The sequence below is a fragment of the Felis catus genome, chromosome B3, assembly GCF_018350175.1.
Source record: "Felis catus isolate Fca126 chromosome B3, F.catus_Fca126_mat1.0, whole genome shotgun sequence".
NCBI lineage: Eukaryota > Metazoa > Chordata > Mammalia > Carnivora > Felidae > Felis > Felis catus.
In genome coordinates, this window is record NC_058373.1 from 45,263,707 (window position 1) to 45,285,301 (window position 21,595).

The 21,595-nt window shown below is 44.2% G+C and overlaps 1 protein-coding gene across 2 annotated transcripts in view; it reads right to left on the reverse strand.

The window, feature by feature from the left end:
• The window catches only part of FAM81A (family with sequence similarity 81 member A), a 78,586-nt gene extending 57,195 nt beyond the window's left edge, over nt 1–21,391 (reverse strand). The window contains exons 1-3 of one of the 2 annotated variants that reach the window (XM_023255286.2): nt 21,268–21,391; nt 2,211–2,278; nt 904–1,177 (exon numbers count right to left, since the gene is read on the reverse strand). In XM_023255286.2, coding sequence (XP_023111054.1) covers nt 904–1,177; nt 2,211–2,257 — 321 coding nt within the window. In that variant the 5' untranslated portion in view covers nt 2,258–2,278; nt 21,268–21,391. Of the gene's footprint in view, nt 1–903; nt 1,178–2,181; nt 2,279–21,267 lie in introns of both variants that reach the window. The other variant, XM_023255287.2, reaches the window with a different exon arrangement.
• Between the last annotated feature and the right edge of the window lie 204 nt (nt 21,392–21,595).

Genomic DNA, 21,595 nt, shown 5'->3' on the forward strand with positions numbered 1-21,595 from the left:
CTGAGTTGGGTTGATGGTTGCACAACGGTATAAATTTCCTAAAAATACTGAATTGTACACTCATACTGGGTGGATTTTTGTGCCTTATAAATTATACATCAATAAAGTATTAAAAAGTAAATAAACACAAATCTGACATGGAAAAAAATAAGGCTTAATTTCAGGAAGCATAAGTCAGGTACAATCTCTATGACTTGAAGCAAAGGTTTTCCTTAATCTATCCACATATCTTTTATTTATATATTTAAAAATTACATGTGAAGGATATCAACACTGTTCAGTGTGAAAACTCAGGCCCTAAACAATATTAAGCTTCTGAACTAAATTGTGTGGTCCCTGTGATTATTCAATAAATAGCAGTACATTTACAAATTTTAAAAATTTAGCCACTACTGGCCTTTCATTGGGCTCATTTCAAAGAAAAAAATAAAGCAATAAAAGGGAAGTCTGAGAAGCAATCCAAATGCATAAATTGTTTGAATAATAAACTGAATTATATGTAATCATTATGACCTAGAAACATTTAATCTGAAGCAGCAAAGGCTGGCCTAGTAATTGACTTAATAGCTGTCTTTGACAATATGAAGGGTTTTACAGGGAAACTATTTGACTAGTTCTTCTGCCTCTTCATTGAGAGCCGAACAAAACGAAGAGATTTCATAGTCAGCAAGGTAAATTTAGATTAAACATAAATGACACTGACAGTAACTGCTATCAAATACTGAAATAAATTTAATTAGGCTATTTGCTCAAGCGGGTTTCCTTGGCGAAAGCTAGAATACACAGCCCGAAAGCTTTGGTCTGAATGCATTCCTGCCTGGCAGGCAAGAATTCCGCCTGCTGAGCCCCTGCAGGTCTGTGGGAAGGATCGCGGCCACGCTGACTTGCACACACCTTACTCACCTCAATATCCCGATTGAGTTGCTTCACTATGGCAGTGATGTTTCTGATGTGCTCCTCCAAGAAAAGCCTGGCCAGGCGGTCACCTCCCCCTTTGTTCTGCATTTTCTGCAAACTGCTGACAATGTCGTCTTTAATCCGGAAGGCGTGCTCCACAAGGGCAGCGGTTGTTTTCTCGTGGCAGAGGATTCTATCTTCCAGTTGTTCCACTAGGCTTACAGATGAGTAGGGTGCCATGGTCAGGGACTGGCTGTGTCGGGGCATGGTTCTAACTCGCCTGTGCAAGGGAGCCACATTACTAGGGTTGTTAATTGGGAAAATGTAATTTTCAAAGCCAGAGTCAAGACTTTCCAGAGAAGGAAATGCCAATTATTTATCCCTACAAGTTAAACAGGGTTTGAGGGAGGGTTTCTGCACCAAAGAGTTTTCCTTGTGAGCCAGGAAACTTTAAACAATCATACGCAGACACTTGGTAGTAGGTTGTAGTTGGTAGTAGGTTCCATGACCGCCAAAATCAAGAGGCTGGTGGAATTGGGCACACAGATGTCTCCCCAGTTGAAGCTGTGTTATCAAGACTAAGCTGTATCATCGAAGTCAAGTCTCCTGACATGCCCTCCTCCTCCATTCCCCTACAGCAGTTTTCTAACATACTAACCAACTCAAAGGCCTACAAGGGTTAAGCAGGTAACATAAATGAATGATGCATATTACATATGATTGGGAGGGGACTGCGGAGACCTGGAAAAGGCATTCCTCCACTAAAGGCAGCCCCAGTTCTGCCCCATCCATGAGTAACCATCTGGGGATGTGGGTCTATTTTTCCAGATCATCTCATATTTTAAGAATAGCCAGGAAACTCAGACTTGTATGTGAAATCACCTGACTTTTAAATGTTAACAAGTCATTTAAAAAGTGTTTTAAGATAATGCAGGCCAAACAATGAGCTTCCATGAGCCAGTTCTGGTCTATGGACCCCCAATCTGCAACTTCTGATTTAAAAGGGTTAGTGGGACACTAGTCTCGAGGCCTCCACAGTTGAGTTTTACCAGTGACCAGAAGTACAGCTGTACTGCAGGGCTATTATGAGGTCTTCACGTCTCACTATCGCTGAGCAGCCAACAGCATTCTACACATTGGAAGCTGGAGAGGGAACACAACTGTACTTCTATTGCCCTTGAACAAAATCATCCTTGGGTAATGTAACAGCCACAAGCCTTCATTTATAATAACCATCACACCCACTAGCAGCCCTCATGGGATTGGTGGAAAGGAAAAGTATACCTTAGATGCATATTTTCCATATATTATACCTTTCCTCGGTGACGAGAGAAGGAAATACAGGGCACCATCGGGCCATTTTCTTTTTAATAATTCACATCTGTTGAAAAAAATAAGCATTAAATTATTTAACAGTTTATATCTGGAATTTAAATGACGTCTAAAGCTTATTATTAACTTACTAAGTGGATCGTAAATTATGCCAACACACCAATCAGTTGTATTATTAAATGTCTTCTATCTTACATACGGAATAAACAGCAAATGCTTCTAAATAAGGAGAAAAGAATCAAGCAAAATCAAAATTAATACTACGAAGCCTTGCTAGACAGATCAACAAAGACTGTTAAGTGGGTTTTCCTGAAGTTTCCTCATCCCGTACCTGCATGTCAAGCTTGAGAAACCCCTTTTAGGGAAACAAGATAGTTTCTTTAACAGGCTTTTTCAATCATGTAAGGTAGGAAACTACCTTAGTAAATGTGAACTCAGCAAATTTAGCAAACTCCATAGCAAATTAAAAGCACTTATTTCTAAATCAATCTTAAACAATACATCAATCAGATCTGACTTGGGGAACCTATCTATCCACTAAGAGAATAAGATTGATATTTATTAAAACTGTACAATAAGATATCATCATTCATATTATTCCTTGCATATAAGGAACAGTTGATCCTCCCAGCACACTAGAAATTTGAACAAAACTGGAGAGTTTTTAAAATATTTTCTTACTTGAGTTTCTCAATACTGCTGTTAATTGCCTTAACACAATGAATGCCTAGTAACCATGATCTGATTCAGTAATTAGTTCTCATTTAGATGCTGGATTCAGAGAGCATTTGTGATTGAAACCACTGTTTTGGCATCATCTCCCCAGTGTGTTATTTTTAGAGTTTCAAAATGCGAACATTTCATTTTCCTAGACAAAGAACTTTGAATTTAAAGAAATTACATTTAAGAAAAAAGTGATTCATGCCAAACAAGTTATGATGCCAAAGGACTTCTTCAGTTCTCAAGATAATAATCTGTCATTTAGATTACATGAAATCAGGCCAGTGTGGAAGATGTTAGTATTTAGAATCATAGAATCTTTACCATTTAAAAGTTGTAATATACCTTAGTTGAGATATTAATCTATAGAATAGCCTAACCTACGAAACATTTATTTGGCATCTGTTTTGCAGCTGAGTAACCTAAATGTGTAAGACCAAAAATACCCTCCCCCTCAAGGGTTTCACAGCCTACAGAGAAACAATGGGATAAATGGCTATGAACGAAAAACACATAGGGAGGAAAAAAGAAGATGCCTTACTGTTTCCTGGGTAGCAGCAGGTCAGGGAGGAACTAAGGAAAATGAGTAGGATTTCCCAACGTGGAGAACAGAGAGACTGTTCCACACCTTCCCTCAATACTCCAACACCACCTGTACTTTCTACGCTCTTGGAACACTCTGGCATAGGCCCCTCTCCCAGCTCCATATGGGGCCACTCCAGCCAATGCCAGCCCCCCCCCCCCAATGCCACGCCACCCACCACGGTCCGTGAATATGTCATGCACTCTTCTGCCTTCATACCTTTGTCCATGAGCTCTATATCACAAACACCCTTCTCATCCCTGCCTGCCTAGAAAACTCCTATTCATCCTTTAGGCCTCACCTGCCTGCCCCTCAATTCAATGAAATGGCTCCCTTGTTTGTATTTCTTCAGCACTTATTCTGTAAGTCTTATACTACTTATTACACCCTATTATTTTTAGCCATGTAATATTTCATCTCCCTTAAACTACATGCTCCTTAAAGGCATATTTCAAATCATAATAGACATAGAGCTGACCTAGAAGATTCCATACGTGCCTGTTAATGGGAGCATGACTTGCATTCCAGTGTCAGAAACTGTAGCAATGAAGGCATTAGAGAATGTTTTAGTTAAAAAGCATAGTTCTTTACTGAGACTGCATCCCAAACAGCCACTTCATATAATTATTTGCAAATAAATGGAGACTTTTGGAATCTCCTTTTCTGAAGGTCAGTTCATCCCTCTGGAATGATCCTGCCTGAGCCACAGAAACCCAGCCACATTTCTGAAAAAAAGAGTCTATCCACCACTCATTGTCTAAGATTGCTTTTCAGAATAAACCTATTACCAAGCACTATGCACTCTCTACAACGGGAAATGTCACATGGCATGAATTCACAACACACACTGAGGTCCGTTCAGAACTGGTGCCCTCTGCATGGCATATGGTAGGAATTGGTTTATGTTAGTTTTCTTGGTTGGTTAGTATCACGATCCTTTGCCAGAACAATGGGGTCTATATTGCAAATGAATAAAGATTAAAAGTAAGTAAGTCACAGGGTTAAATAACTTCCCAAAGATCATTTCCAGATCTTCCCATTGTCAATCCTGGCTTATCTGCCTGTGGCCATCAGTTTCTGCACATTTATAAACCTGAACTCCAGCACCACAAGTGGGTCTACAACATTATTGGGCAGATCCGGGTTGTATACTGCTCTGACTATGCTGTGTTTTGCTGTAATAATATTAATCTCCAGTATGAGTTTAAAAAACTTGGGGAAATTAGGGGAAGGGGCAGGTAGATAAACAAGAGAGAAAAAGAAGTGAAAGAAATAAGAAAACATAAAATCAGGGGCACCTGAGGGGCTCAGTCGGTTGAGCATCTGACTCTTGATTTCTTTTTTTTTTTTTAATTTTTTTAATGTTTATTCATTTTTTGAGAGACAGAGAGAGACAGAGTGTGAGCAGGGGAGGGGCAGAGAGAGAGGGAGACACAGAATCCGAAGCAGGCTCCGGGCTCTGAGCCGTCAGCACAGAGCCCGATGCGGGGCTCCAACCCACAGACTGTGAGATCATGACCTGAGCTGAAGTCAGCCGCTTAACCGATTGAGCCACCCAGGCGCCCCCTAACTCTTGATTTCTGCTCAGATCGTCGTCCCAGTGTCATGGGATCGAGCCCCACATCAGGCTCCATGCTCAGCATGGAGCCTGCTTTAGATTCTCTCTCTCTCTCTCTCTCTCCTCCTCCCTCTGCCCCTCTCCCCCAACTCACACTCTTTCTCTAAAAATAAAATAATAATAAACAAGAAAAAAAAAGTGAAAGTAAAATCGCAACGCTCTAAATATGCAATATACCTATACCATTTGGTTGTTCACACAAGAGTAAAGGGAAACGCTATTATCTAAACCAAAATAATTATTTGGGATTACAAGGATTCTTATTGGGTAGAAATACCTACAGTATCACTTAATGTAAAATGATATATGATTTTTATAAGTTAAAATGACAGGTTTTACTGAAAAATTAAATTCTAATCATAAAAATATTTAGTTTTTCAGTTTACTATTAAAATACAGCACTGAAGTGCAGCGTGTCAGAAATTTTTTTAAAAACAGGCAAAGCATGTATGAATAAAGGGGTTGTAATCTGGTGGTAGGGGGGAAAGCCTATTTTCTTATAGTTAAAAATACAGGGAAAGGACAGAGAGCAGAGAACAGCGGAAGGTGTGTCTAGAAAGACGGGTAGGAGGGAGTAGAGCTCTAACCCACCTCAGGGCCTGAGACTTTGTCCTGGGGCAGTGTGGGGACGGGCAGCGCGGCTGCGCCAGGGCTGGGACGGGGAAAGGCAAGCTACAGAGGGGTGGAGGGTCTAGAGAAGGGAGAGGTCCCTTGGACCACAACTCAGCCCGGAAGGGCGGGGCCTGGGGGAGGAGCTTCTTCCTTCCTTACTCTTCCCACTCTTCTCCTGGCCGCGCTCTGCCTGGGCTTTCTCCACTTTCTTTTCCTTTTTTACCCCTCAGGGCTCTCCCTGCAATTTCCTTGGCCCTTTCCTTTTCCTTAACTCCCCATTCTCGCTGCTCATTTTCCTTCCCCCTACTGCCTGTGCTCCCCTCCTTCTGCTTCGTGCAACCGCAGACAAAATTCTCTAGCGTGGAAAGCACGGGCACCGAGGTCAGAAAAACCCTTATTTGAATCCTGGCTTCTCCGCTAACAATACGATCTTAGCAGGCTGGCCTTACCTTGTTGGGCCAGCGACCTCATAAAGAATAGCTGCTCACTCTCACCAAGTGTTTACCCGTATCAGGCACTCCTGGAGCACATTTATGTGCATTAGTTGAATTCATCCTCAGAGTCGGTGAAGGGGCTGTGCTTATCGCCATTTAACCAAAGGAAACAGAAATGTTCAGCAAGTGGCCCAACCATAGGTGGCCAGGAAAGAACAGAGCAGGGAACCTAGGGCCTCCTCCTCTTCCTCCCCAGGCATTAACCACTGAAGGATTATGGGGAATCCAGAACGCTGCCTGGCCTTAGGGCACTGAATGCGCTTCCAGTAAGGGCTGGTTCCTTTCCCTTCCCTGGCTGACGCACATCTGATAGAAAATACATCCATTGCTAAAAATAAAACTTTATATAAATGGCTCAGCAAATAGTACTCATTTGTTTAAGGAGGGAGATATGATATTGTTTACTATGTGGGGCTAGTGGGGAAATGATTAGGCAGCTGCTATAATTCTTTCATTTGGCCAATGCTATTCCTCCAGGCCCCACCATGTGCTGAGGTTACAGCTGGACTGAAGCAATGCTGTCACTTGTGTTTTCTGAACCAGGGCACATATGTGAAAAGAACAGTTTGCAATACACATATTTCATATGGAGAAATTTGAAACATTTTAAAAAACACCTTTTCTTAAACTGAAAAATGCTTTTTGTGACTATTAAAATTTAAGGTCTACAGAAAGGCATAAAGTGAAAACCACCACTCAGAAATTGCTGATGTTAATGTATCACTTTACTATTTTTTTTAATTTTTTTTTAAATTTTAGAGACAGCACTCACTGCCCACATGTGAGTCAAGTCAGGGAGGGGCACGGGGGGGGGGGGGGGGGGGGGAGGGAGGGAGGGAGAGAGAGAGAGAGAGAGAGAGAGAGAGAGAGAATCTTAAGCAGGCTCCAAACTTAGTGTAGAGCCAGACATGGGGCTGGATCTGTGACTCTGGGATCATGACCTGAACCAAAATCAAGAGCCGGACATGAACCAACTAAGCCACCCAAGCACCCCTGAAAAGTTATATTTTTTTTTAATTTATTTATTTATTTTTGAGAGAGACAGAGACAACATAAGCAGGGTAGGGGCACAGAGAGAGAGGGATGGAGGGAGAGAGAGAATCCCAAGCAGGCTCTGAGCAATCAGTACAGAGCCCAATGCCGGGCTCAAACTCACAAAACCATGAAATCATGACCTGAGCCGAAACCAAGAGTCCAACGCTTAACCAACTGAGCCACCCAGGTGCCCTTGAAATGTTATTTTAAATCATGATTCAGGGGCGCCTGGGTGGCGCAGTCGGTTAAATGTCCGACTTCAGCCAGGTCACGATCTCGCGGTCCGTGAGTTCGAGCCCCGCGTGGGACTCTGGGCTGATGGCTCAGAGCCTGGAGCCTGTTTCCGATTCTGTGTCTCCCTCTCTCTCTGCCCCTCCCCCGTTCATGCTCTGTCTCTCTCTGTCCCAAAAATAAATAAACGTTGAAAAAAAAATAAAAAATAAATAAATAAATCATGATTCAGTTCAACCTTTTGGTCTCTTATTTTCCTTTCCTTTGTTTTATGAAATGACGCAGGTAGTATAAAAGTCAGTGGGGCAGAGTGCAAGCTACTTTAAAAACAGGTTGAGGTGAGACTCAGACAATAAAATCTAAAGAATCAAGAGGAGAGAAAATTGGTGGATCTGTGAGAACAATCCAAGACACTGCTGATAACTCACAACTAAAACAGGGCAAACAGTCCTCACACTTGTGATTACTAGTTCAATGTTAGTCTCTGGCTCTATACTGTGGGCTCTAGGAGGAGCTGTATTGTCCACAGTATCCCAAGCACCTGGCACACGGCTGATGAACTGTTTGCTAGACGGACAAATCTCAAGGTCAGATGACAGAAATGAAGACATTTCATAATATTGAATTTAATCAACCGAATTATATCCTGACCAGAGAATGAATGTGCGACCATAAAGGGGGATAGTGTACATTGCATATCTAGTAAAAGCAGAGTGTGAAGAGGCAAACCTCATCACTGTTCCCAACAACCTAAGAATCTGCAGCAGCAGGAAGAGTTCTATAATGCTGAGGGATGTTTTAAGTTCTCATGGTCCAATGACATCAGCCACTGAGATATTCCTGCTCACTCTTCTTGCCCTGAGCCCACACTCAACCACACACATCATTTAGCTTCCCATGTGGATGTGTGTAAAAGGAGAACGTGCAGGAAGCAGCATGAGCCCCGCTGTCAGCTACTCTTCTCGTGGAGCTGGGAACCAAAGTCTGGCTCCTGAAATCGGATGGTCTCTGACTGCTGTAGCAGAGCTGAACATCTAAACCTGAAACATGATGAGCACCACCTGGGACCTATTGTGGGGAACAGACTAATGTGTGAGGTAGCCCCCAAGATCCCTGCCTCTTGAAGTCCGTATTTGTGTGATCCCCTCTCCTTGAGTATGGCGGGGCCTGTGACTTGCTCCTGACCAACTGAACACAGCGGAGACCAGTCAAGCGGCAGTCACCTGTACTCAGTCCGCAACTGCAGTCACCCAGGATTCTGATACCAAATCACACGGGGTGTGGTTCTCCTCGCTGGGAAGAGATTTATTTATTTTATAATCCACCTTTTAAGTCATTTAACAAATTCCTAACTGGTTGTTTTGCTTTAAAAAAATCTCAAAAAGGGGCGCGTAGGTGGCTCAGTTTGTTAAGCATCTGACACTTGATCTCAGCTCAGGTCTGGATCTGAGGGTTGTCGGTTCAAGCCCCATGTTGGGCTCCACTCTGCCTATGGAGCAGACTTAAAAATAAATAAACAAACAAACAAATAAATAAATAAAGAAGAACAAGAACTTTAACAAGTTTTTTCATAACATTGGCTCTGTGCTGGCCAATGGAAGCAAATTATAAAATAAATCTAATTGGCCATAATAGATAAAATCACAAGGGATACCATTTCACCCCATCATATTGGCAAAACTCAAGTGTGGCAAGATCCAGTAATGACAGGAATATATATGAAACAAACAGGAATAGCAAATGGGAGTGTGAATCAGTACCACCACTTTGGAAAGCAATCTTCAACATCTAGTAAAGCTGACGATGCACAAACTCCATGACCTGATGATTCCACTGCTAAGAAATACCTCAGAAACTTCTCAAGCATGTTCACAAAGAGACACTAACAAGACTACTTAAGGTAGCATTGTTTCTAAGAGCAAAAAAGTAGGTGGTGGGGGTGGGGGAAGTGGATTGAACACCCATCATTAGGCAAAGGGATGAATAAACCATGACACATTCATGCAATGGAAGAACCACCAGTTGTGGAAATAAATGGGTTAGAATTACACGTCCCAGTGTGAATGAATCTCACAAATATATTAAGCAAAAAGACCAGCTGAAGAAGGATATGCACAGCATGAGGACCTTTTTTTTTATTAAAAAAAATTTTTTTAACATTTATTTATTATTGAGAGACAAAGAGAGACAGAGCATGAGCATGGGAGGGGCAGAGAGAAGGGGAGACACAGAATCTGAAGCATCCTCCAGGCTCTGAGCTGTCAGCACAAAGCCCAACGCGGGGCTCGAACCTGCAAATTGCGAGATCATGACCTGAGCTGGTCCAACGCTCAACCGACTGAGCCACCCAGGCGCCCCCATGAAGACCTTTTTATAAAGATTTAAAATATGCCAAATAATATGCTGAATCTATATCTAAAGATGAGCATGGAAACGGCAGACACCAAGTCAGAGTCATATTTGCCGCTGAGTGAGAGAAAGAGGGATCAGACATAGGGATACAAAGGGCTTAACTAACTAAATATATGATTGTTTTTGATGTTTTACTTCTTAAACTTAATTTTTCGTTGTATCATTAAAAAAAGAAAATAACTTCTTCCCACCCCCGCTTGAAAACAAACATGTAAAGACCATGAGATGGAAGGAAGTCCTAGTGTTAGTCTCTTCAGTGCATGCACGGAATGCAATCTTGCCCTAGACATTCTGAGGACCATGAAATTAGAACAGTAACTAATCTTTATCAAATCTCTAGCCCTAAAGCATTATATTCATACTTGGTATGTGATCGTACCTAAATGTTAGTGTTTCTATAGATGGCTATTGGTTAAATGTCCAACAGTAAAACAGTAGTTAATTAAAACATGGCAAATTCACACAAGAATATATCAATAGTTATTTAAAATAATGGTTGCTTAGGGCGCCTGGGTGGCTCAGTCCCAGGGTCGTGGGATCAAGCCCTGTGTCAGGCTCTGTACTGAGCATGGAGCCTACCTGGGATTCTCTCTCTCTCTCTCTCTCTCTCTCTCTCTCCCTCCCTCTGCCCCTCTCCCCCATTTGTGTGCCTGCCTTCTCTCTCTAAAATAAATAATAATAACAAAAAACTTGGACTTTTAAAAAATAAAAAAATAATGGTTATAAAGACTATGAAGTAACATGGAAAATATTTATATGCTAGCTATAATGTTACTTTTGTTAAAAGAACAAGATTTGAAAAAGGATTTATAATACTATATAAAACCATAAACAGGGCCTGAAACCACAAGTTGGCTCCATTGCACCACAATTTAGATGGTACAAACATTTTAACTTGAGTTTAAAGGACCTTCATATTTTTAAGTTCTACCCCTCTTTCTCCTCCTCCTCCCCAAGATGAGGAGCTCACCAGACCCTGGGCCTGTGGAGGTGGGTAGAGCAGTCAAGGGCACGACAACCACGACCCCACTGTGTGCAGAGGCCATCCTTCTCTGCCTTCCTCCCCTCTCCTACCCGACCGACCACGGGACTCTGCTTCTATGAGTGGACACTTCCTTGACTTGCAGCTACGTTTAATACCACTGCCCCAATCCACCCTGTGCCAAGTTGCTGGCATTGTTCTGGGATGTGAATAGCTGGTGTTTGGGTAAATCATTTGTTTTCAGTACAAAGAGGAGGAAGAGAGTTGGGCAACTAATTTCAAAGCCAAAATATTAGATTGATAAAGAAAGCCAAAGAAAAACCACTGATAATGGCAGGAGGTTTCCACAAATTAACCACAGGGCTCAGATTGAAGGAGTGCCTCCATGTTATGTGCAAAGAAAATGAAACTGCACAAGTAAGCATGCCCTGTCTTCTTCTTAGTAGACAGCTCCCCCCTCCCTAAACTGGACAGAGTTTTGGAGAACAGATAGATGAGCCATCCTTGCAAGAAATGTACTAGGCTAGCACTTTGGGGGATGGAAATGGCATTATGGTTATAAGATACATCCGGGAGAAATTTGGATAAGTCACCAAAGAAGGGGATGTTATAACATCCCCCCACCCCCCAACACAGCCCCTAAGACACTGGGTATCCTCCCACCAAAATGTGCCTTTCTGGATACCTTAGGTCAAGGGCAAGTGAATCTTCCCTGACATACCTTCACATTTCTTTCCAATTCTACATTACCCCAGCAACCCAGAAATCCCTCAACTGTCCTGAGGGGAGTGTGGCAGGGCTTCAGTACTAAAAGTAATAATATTTTTTAAAACAATGTAGGGGTGCCTGGTTGAGCGTCCAACTCTTGATCTTGGCACAGGTCATGATCTCACTGTTTGTGGGTTCAAGCAATGCATCGGGCTCTGCACTGACCATGTAGAGTCTGTCTGGGATTCTCTCTCTCCCTCTCTCTCTGCCCTTCCACACCCTACACGTGTGTTCTCTCTCTCTTTCTCAAAATAAACATTAAAAAAAAATTTTCTAAAACAATGTAAAGAAACAAGCCAAAATATAAATAGTGACATTGGGTACGTTTGTGCACCCTTTCTCTCTCTAAAATACAAAATAATATTCTACTTTTCCTTATGTTCAAAACACTTTAATAAGTACACTATTTTCACAGTGACAAAAGTTTAAATAACTTCTGGAATAAAAGAATGAACAAAAGAAAGAAAATAAAACAAAAAAATCAGAAATTGTCCATTTACAGTCATCAAAACCAAGAGACAAGCCTGATTCTGGGTTTAACAGATATTCCAAAGTTCAGAAAAATAAGTTTGCTGGAGGTTTTTTGTTTTGTTTTTTGTTTTTACTGTGGTTAAAAACACGTAACCCAAGATTTGTCATCTTTAAAAAATTTAAATGTGCAGTACCATAGTGTTAACTTTATGCACACTGTTGTGTAACAGATCTCTAGGGACACCTGAGTGGCTCAGCTGGTTACGTGTCTGACTCTTGATTTCAGCTCAGGTCATGGTCTCACAGTTTGTGAGTTAGAGCCCTGAGTGTGAGCGCAGAGCCTGCTTGGGATCCTCTGTCTTCCTCTCTGCTCTCTCTCTCTCCCTCTCAAAAATGAATAAACTTAAAACACGCACACACACACACACACTAAAAAACAAAAAAAAACAGACCTCTAGAACTTTTTCATCTTCCAGAACTGAAACTCTACACTCATCAAACAACTCCCAGTTTGCTGTGAATTGTTACCCAAGCCCCATTCTCTCCTGTGTACATAATGAGGCCTGAGCCCAGTGTCCTCACTGAAGCCCTCCTCAAGGCCCTGGATTGTCCTCACGTAGGCAATCAGGCATTGTGTCCAGGTCCAGTGGCTGCCATTGGTGGGAGCTAGCAGCACAGCATTCCAAAAATCTTAGATTCCAGAGATAGCGTGAGTCCCTCCGCAGGTCCCAAGGCAACTGTTTCTAATGCCTTTTATGAAATGGCCTTGATTCCACTTTGCAAGACTTATTTTCTTTCCCTTCCACTCTATCACAGTTCACAAGAAGAATTCTGTCGAACGTAGAAAGGTGAAGAACGGCTGTATTTCTGACCCATAAAAAAACAAAAACAAAACAAAACAAAAAACCTTAAAATGCTCAAACCATTTATGGTGGCTGCTAGAAAGGACAGGGATTGCTACAGAACTGAAGAGATCCAGTAAATCTGCAACATACATGTGGCCTCTGTCAGGTCCGGATGGATTCACAAATGGACTGGAATCATCTGAACCCCTAGAACCCAAGGAATAGCCACCGACGTGACTTTAATCCATTCTCTATACTTCAGAACAATGTGAACGTTTTTAGGAGAAACATTGCAAAAACAGATTGGTTTCTGTTCCCGTCTATTAATAACAGCTATTTTGAAATACTATTTAAATCTTCTATTGTTAGTTGAACTTTTCAGGGATTATGTCTCCCCAACTGAGCTACTTTGGGGCAGCAGGGACATCCTGCCAAATGATTCTGGAACCCTCAGGAAGCCCAACACAGCACCTCTTCACAGACACTCATAAATATCTGTTCACTTGTTTTTCTAATTTGGTAAGGCCCATCATTTCAATTATTGAGCTGCTGTGCCCCGATGCCATATCGATTGCTGACTCAAGGTCCCTTTCGAGTTGTAAGCCTGGCTGACTCCTTCAGGTTGCCCTACAGTGTGCACAGGCACTCATACATGCATGTACCTACACCACAAAGAAGTGTCTTAATATTACTTTTAGGGTGTTTTATTATGATCAACAGCTATATTTGGCAACTTTTCTTTTTAGCATTAGAGAAGACACATTACCAAATGTTAAAAAGGGAATCTGCCAAATGCAACAGCTAGAACAGAAAAAATATTACTAAAAGCTGGTGTAAACTTTCTACCTACTAAATTACCTACACACCCAGATGCACCAAGGGCCATGGAGAGGAAGGCATGACTTTGTACACTTGTGTAGACAGAATGCAAGTTGTGACTTCTGGGTTCTAGCCTATATGCATCTCTGACTGAAAAGCTATGCATCTGGCCACGGAAGAAAGATCCAGCCTCCAGCTTCTGCCCTTTTTCTCATACACAGTGGGAGGGGGCTGGACGTATCTGCTGAACACAGGAGTCGGTGAGAGACTCTTTTATTTGGAGTAACAACTTGAGTTCAATGCATTAATTTTATAACTATTTTAGAGAGGGCAGGGGAGGACTCCTGAGCTCTTCCAGAGATAATTAAAAATGAGGAAAAAAGAAATCTGAAATAAACAAAAAACAAGCTGAAAGCACCAGGGGTTTCTGAATAACATCTTCCCGGTTAAACAATTTTAAGAATTCCATAATGTGAAAGCAACCCCCACACATTCTCTCCCACATAAACACGCTTTGTATGTAAGCCCCACTCAGCTAAGCAACAGAATCTCTTGCCTTCACTTCTGTAGCTACTTTATCCAGAGAAGATGTCATCTGCACAAAAGCATTCTCTTAAGAATGAGAAAAAAGCTGACCACCAGCCAGCAAGCGCAGGCACGCCTTGAGGAGGAATAATGTCTTTCCAACAATCCCAACAACCTACCACCATAAAATCTGATTACTGACTTTAAATGCCAATCTTGCCTTAACAGAGACTGAAAAATTCAGGCCTTTGGATGTCTGTCAACCAGCACATTCCCAGTAACCGTTCCTGGTGTACCAAAAGGTAACTCAATGAGTAACTCAGTGAACCGCTTTATTGTAACTGGTAACAATGTTCTTAAAATACCAAGAACCACTGAGCCACGGGGGGTGAGGGGGGATCAACAGAAGACCAGCAAGTAGGAAAACAAACAAACAAACAAACAAACAAACAAAACCTGTTTATCTCTTCTCACCTGTTTTTATGTTAAAAGTGCACGGAACATAAAACCATATCCAATAAGCCAAAAAGAAGAATAATCCATACAGAGAGAGGGCTGAAAGCAGAAGGGCTGTTAAGAGAAGGGAACAGGCAGGAAGAGAGACAAGGGAGAAGAGGGGCAAGAGTGAAGGCAGAGAGGCAGTGCCAACGGGTGAGCAGAGGAGGAGAGGCGGCTAGACAATGAAGAGGAGAGAAACAGGTGGTCCGAGGGCTCCAAGGCAGGATGTGAGCCCGAGAAACTACTCCTCACACATGCAGCTGCTCATTTGGGGTGTGAAGAACTAGATGGGCCATTTTTAATATGCTATGTAAGGTTTCTCTACTCTTTTTTTTTTTTTAAATCAAATATGCCATGTCTTTGTCTTGACGCATATACCCAAAGTTAAGGTGTCATCAGGGGAAAATTACTTATTCCACTTACAACATGGAAGCACCTTTTCAAATCACCCATCACTTCGTAAAAGGCCCGATTTTGAACCCACATCTACCTGACTCTTGGAGTGAGGCATGGGGTCTCGCTCACACCCACCAGCATGTACCAGAGGCTAGCAGACAACTCTAAGATCATCCGGAGCATTTTTCTAAAGGATTTTAATCAAGTAAATTCATCCAGTCAGCAAATACTCACTGAGCCCCCACAGTGCTGAGCAAGACACAGCCCCCACACTCAGAAGCTTCAATTCAACAGGGAAAGAGAACAGGCCGCCACGCGAGAGTAGAGAAGCTGGTACACGCCACGTAAGTGGTACACACCAGGCGTTGCTTCTACGCAGAAGGCAGGACGGATGTGACCCGGGCCGTCAGGTATAGCATTTGAGCCGGACGCTCAAAGGGATGAGTTAAGGACACACAGGGCAGCATCGGCAAGGGTAGAGGGAGGGCAAAGCAGAGGAAGCACTGACTACTGAAAACTCCTGGCACGTGGGTTCTGTTGGTTCGCAGCGGAAGCAAAAGCTGGGAGGGTCGCTGGGATGGTGAGCAGAGGCGCGGACTCCCAAAATAAGAGAGAGGCAGTAGGAACAGAAAGGAAGTGATGAACTGAGGGAGACTGCAGGGAGCACCTCGCCACTCAATGACCACCTGGATGTGGGAGTGTGGAGAACGGGAGAAAAGTTAGGAAAACCCCAGCGCTCAAGAGCAGGTTACAGAGGCTGGTGACAGGCATGGAAATCATGAAGGAATGCACTGAGAGGGGCACACTGTCGTCTCATGGGTGCCTCCCTAAATCCATCATGAGAAACACCAGGCAAACCCAAGTTAAAGGATACTCTACAAAATAACTGCCTGTACCCTTCCAAAGCGTCAAGGTCAAGGTCATGAAAGACAAAGAAGTGAGGAACCATCCGGATGAAAGGAAATTAAAGAGGTGTGGGGGGGCAGGGGACCCAGGTGGCTCAGTCAGTTAGGCTTCTGACTTTGGCTCAGGTCATGATCTCACGGTTTGTGAGTTCGAGCCCCATATCAGGCTCTGTGCTGTCAGCTCAGAGTCTGCTTTGGATCCTCTTCCTCTCTCTCTCTCTGCCCCTCCCCTGCTCTCTCTCTCTCAAAAATAAACAATTAAAAAAATAATAAAGAGGCATGACAACTAACATAGGAAAAGATTTTTTTTCCCTCCTCTTTTACTATAAAGACATTATTAGAGCTATTGATGACATTTGAGTAAGGTTTATAGATTAGATAACAGTACAGAATCAATGATAATGTCTTAATAATCATTGAGTATTATGCTTATTGTACAAGAAAATGTCCTCGTTCTTTTTGGAAATACACACTGAAGTACTGGGGGAGGTAGGTACACGGGCATCAAGTCTACAACTTAACTCTGAAATGGTTCTGAAAAAAACCACGACATATGTATGTGAGCATGTGTGCGTGCATGCATATGTGCATATACAGAGAATGAGAAAGAGGAGGATACAGCAAGTGTGGCCAACAGTTAATATTTATGGAATCTGAATTAAAGATGGGAATTATTTAAATTATTCTTGCAACTTTTCTGTAAATAAAAAGTGAAAAGGGGGGAAATGATTAAGGAAGCTACAGACAAAATAGCCGGGCTTCTGGGTATCAGATTCCAAATGGAATTTGGGAGAAGGCAGACTAGAAATGCAGATTTGAAGGCTGCTGGAGGGCCTTGGGAAAGCCCAGTCAGAGCAGGCTCTAAGGTCAGATTGCCAGAATTCCTCTCTCAGGTGTGCTCCTTCACAACCAGTCACTTACTTCGGTTATTCTCATTTCTCTCTGCTTCAAGTTCTCCACCTATATTAACAGGAACGACAGGAGTATCTGCCTCACAGAGGCGGAGCGAGGACAAAATGACAGGATACGAGTCAGGATACGAGTGAATCGTGGTGCCCAGTAAAGCACAGGGCAACCACCCATTGACAGCTAACATAGGCTCTGAGGGGAGTTGACTCTGGGAGAGAGAGAGAAGGCAGGAGGCCAGCAGAGGAAGAGAAAACGGCCAAGAACAGGACCCGACAGAATCTCACATTCAGGGGCACCTGGGTGGCTCAGTCGGTTAAGCCTCTGACTTCAGCTCAGGTCATGATCTCGCAGTCTGTGGGTTCGAGCCCTGTCTCAGGCTCTGTGCTGACAGCTCACAGCCTGGACCCTGCTTCAGATTCTGTGTGTGTGTGTGTGTGTGTGTGTGTCTCCCTCTGCCCCTCCTCTGCTCGCGCTGTCTCTCTCAAAAATAAATAAACATTAAAAAAAAAATCCTACATTCAGAAATCAGGAGGAAACAGGAGACAAAAGAGGTTCGAGTTGCACGTGGATAACCAGTGACATGGAGACAAGGAAAGAAAGAAAGATCTGGGTAGCAGACAGCAGGGCAGATCAAGGAGGGAAAGACAGAGTAAAGGCCTCAGCTCTGCAACCAGGACACCTCTGCGGGAGCCCTACGACAAAGCAGTTTCAGCACAAAGGTGAGGGTGGGGCCAGACCAGTGAGCGGGCAGTCAAAGGAGGGAAGCCCGTAGGATAGTTTAACACAGCAGCAGGGCGCACAACTATCCTGCCAGATACAGCAGCCATCGCTCCGTGTGCTCTTTAAATTAATTTAAAATTAACAAAAACTAGAAACTGAGTTCCTCGGTCACACTAGCCATATTTCATGTGCTCAGTGACTACCATACTGGACAACACAGATACAAAATATTTCCATCATCGCAGAAAGTTCTATTAGGACAGAGCTGGGACTCCAGCACAGCTTCTTTCGGTATGAGGAGGATGACCTGATTATATGCTTGGATGAGGGCTGGGCAGAGCAAGGAGGGGCCCAAGAAACTGAAGAAAGGGAGTAACAAATGGAGCAAGTTTCCACATGAGGCAAGAAGGCAGGGAAAAAAGTCCAGAAAATGCAGAGTGTGGAGTGTATGTGAGTTAATCTTGAGGAGGAGACTTGTAGACATTTTTCCCCCCTTGGAGAAAGAGGAAATAAAGAACAAAGATAGGTAAAGAAAAATGTTTGGGGTGGCAGGATGGGTACAGTGGGAGCTTATATTGAGGTACAGGGCACTAACCCAGGGCATGTACATCGTTGATCTTGTTAGTGAAAAAAGGCTATCTCCTGAAAGGAAACTGACTGGAAGTTTAAGGAATGGGAAAATCTGGCACAACCTCTAAAGGAATGTGGTCAAGAGTTAATAAGAGATGGATTTTTTTTTTCTTCATAGAAAAGCAGGACCTAGGTGAAATTAGAGCCAGCATAAATTTGCAGTGGAACCGGTCCATAGGTCTTTGTGACTTTCTCCTGGAGAACTTGGCAGGCTGGGAGAAGAAAAAGTAGATAATGAGGGTGATTTTGGACTGAGGACTGGAATATGAGAAGCCCAATATGTTAAGAATAAAGATTCCAGGATTCGAGACAGAACTGAAATGGCTGGCAACATATAGACTCCAACTGGAGAAATGGAGCCATAAAGGAATTGGAACAGCAAGCAATTAAGGAACCAGAGTCCTCAATAATGGCTAAAATCCTGTGCAGGAAGTGGAAAGAATCAGTTGAATGGGCTGAAGTCCAAGTTGAAGTCCAGATTCTGAAGGAGGAAGAAATGCCCAAGACTAGACAAGTGCAAAATGTGAGTGGTTTAAATAAAGTGGAAATTAAGGTCGGGGGAACTGCTGTTGAAGACCTTGAGGAACTTCAAGGTCAATGGATTAATAGAGTCTCAACATAAACCCCAAAGTCACGGGCAAGAGACAGGTAGGGAAGAGAACCAAGCTGGTTGCTCATGTTTGTCTGTCTGTCACTTTTTTGTAGCATCAAGCGAAGGGCTTGCCAAACCTGGGTGTACATCAGAATCACCCACAGAACTCTGTTTTCTCTCCCCATCCTCCTTCCTCCTCCTTCTTCTTTCTGCGTTTGTTTTTAAAATAAGGATTTGTAGGTCTTGCCCGTCTTGATGATTCTCATTTGGTGTGTTTGAGGGAGTCTCAAGAGGCACATTTTTCACAATACTCCAGGTGATTCTGGGGAACCACCGGGTTTGGCAAGCACTGACCCAGAACAGAAGAAGGAGGGCACGGGGCACAAGCAGACAGAATGGCCTCCTAAACTGAAGACTTTGTTAGTGATGGGTTAATGGTTTGGAAGTGGCACGGAGAAACCGGAAATCCAATCCCTCTCGGATGTGACAGGAGAGGGCTGTTCTGAGAGAAATTGTTCACTCAGGCTCTGATGCTATGGGAGGGACAGAAAATGGGCTCAGCTGCAGAAAAACGAAAATACAGGAGTATGGCTGCAGGATGTGGAAAACAAGAGACTGAAAGGCAGGTTTTGGAGACATACAGGTCAGTGGCCTACAGACAGAGAAGGTGGAATAGTTTGTTAATGAGGCCTCCAAGTGTAACAAAGTGTGATTCATGAAAGGATTTGTAGGGCTTACCGGCTGAATTCTTGCAGTCAGGATTTTTCTATCTGAATGCTATCAGATTTCTAACATGTAAACCATTAAAGATTATTAAACCGTCAGGTAAACAAAGCTCACAGCAGCTTATTCATTAACACCAAAAATGTTTTTCTTCCCAAGCCACATTTTTATACAGATGAAATCAGACTGGGAGGAATATTTAGGGTAGCTTTGGAGCAGAAAGCCAGAAGGGGCATTCCCAAGGATCCATGAGAGGGACAGGGCATTTCCTCCCTTCCCTCTCCTTTGGAAGAGGGAAGTGTATGGACTGAGAATATAAAAAGAGCCTGAGTATCTTTTTAGCACCAGCCAATGCTAAAAATAGAAGAGATGTCACAGCCTACTCGGTCTCGGGAGTACCTTCCTCACATACACACGCTCCGTGACAGGGCCCCGAAGGCCGACACAACGTGCAAATCCTAGGGATGGTCCTCAGTAAAGAACATATTTGCTTTCACAAACCCAACTCCCTATTTAAAGAGCAAGCTGCAAATGTTTGCCCGTGCTTCCCAAGGAACTGCACCCTTGGGGATTCAAATGGTTCTATCATTATTTCTGGTTACTCCTATGAAATAATTTCTAACACGGACATACTTTAAGATGAGAGCGCGAGCGCAGCCGGGGACGCGCGCGCGCGCGCGCGCACACACACACACACACACACACACACACACACACACACACCCCTCGTGCCCACTGAAGAAATGACTCACTTAATTTGCTGCTGCCTGCCACTATTGGGTTTTGGTTTTACCTGTTCAAATACAAAGTTTCCTATGAGATCAACTACAGGAAAGAACAACTTGGGAGTATTAACCCTGATTTTGTTCATGACTTTTAGCGCACCCGAGAGGTTTTAACCTGGGCATCCTGACAAGTCACTCCCTGGACCACCCACTGCTTTCTGTCCAAAATCTTCCATAAAACGATAACATTCCTTGCCACTTTGAAAGCCAATTAATGCAAATCTCTTACAGAATAAACATGGTTAAGTCCTGTACATCCTGTACCCGCAGAACGGTACTTTGGGGCCCTTTCTCAGCTCACAGTACAATGGCACAACAGCACTGTGGAACTGCAAAGAGCCCAAGCCCGTTTTAATGAGAGAGGGGTGGGGGAGGCAGAGAGGTTAACCTGTCCAAGGTCACTCAGCTCTTAGTGGGACGGCTGACTTACCACCACCCCCTGGCAATCTGTGCACCACCCCAGCTCCCACCAACAGTCCCTCCCGGCTTCTGTTGGTTCGCTAGCACGCAACTCCCCCCCTGCCCCCGCAAAAATGCAATGCCAGTTGCGTTCTGTGCCCAACTTCATCCCCTCGCGTCAGCATGCAGTTAACCCTCTCGCCGGCAACACGTCACATGGGCCACGCGCAGCTCTCGCTCTGCCCCCCAAGCCGATCTCCCCGCCGGCTGCCCCAAGGTCACCGGCCGTCCCAGGGAGCTCCCGCCGCCGGGGCGCGGAGCACGCCCCGCGGGGGGGGAGGGGGGGCCTCGGGGCGCGGCACTCACCGGCGCGGGGGGCCGGCGCGCCGCGGCTGCCCATGTCCTCGCCGGCGCGGCTGGGTGCGGCGGCCGCTGGCGCGGGCTGTGCGGGGCGCCCGGCTGCGGGCCCGCGCCGCGGGGAGCGCCGTCCAATCAGCGCGCGCCTGCCGCCTGGCCCGGCGCGCGGCCCGGCCGGGTTCGCGGCTCCCGGGGGGCGCGAGCCGCCGCGCGCCGCCCGAGCCGCTTCCGGGCGCGTTGCCTGGACGCGGTTGCCGTGGCAGCCCGAGCTGGAGGCTTTCCCCGCGCACCCGCGCCCAGCCTGGCGGCGCCGCCCCTCCTCCCTCCGCGTTCCCAC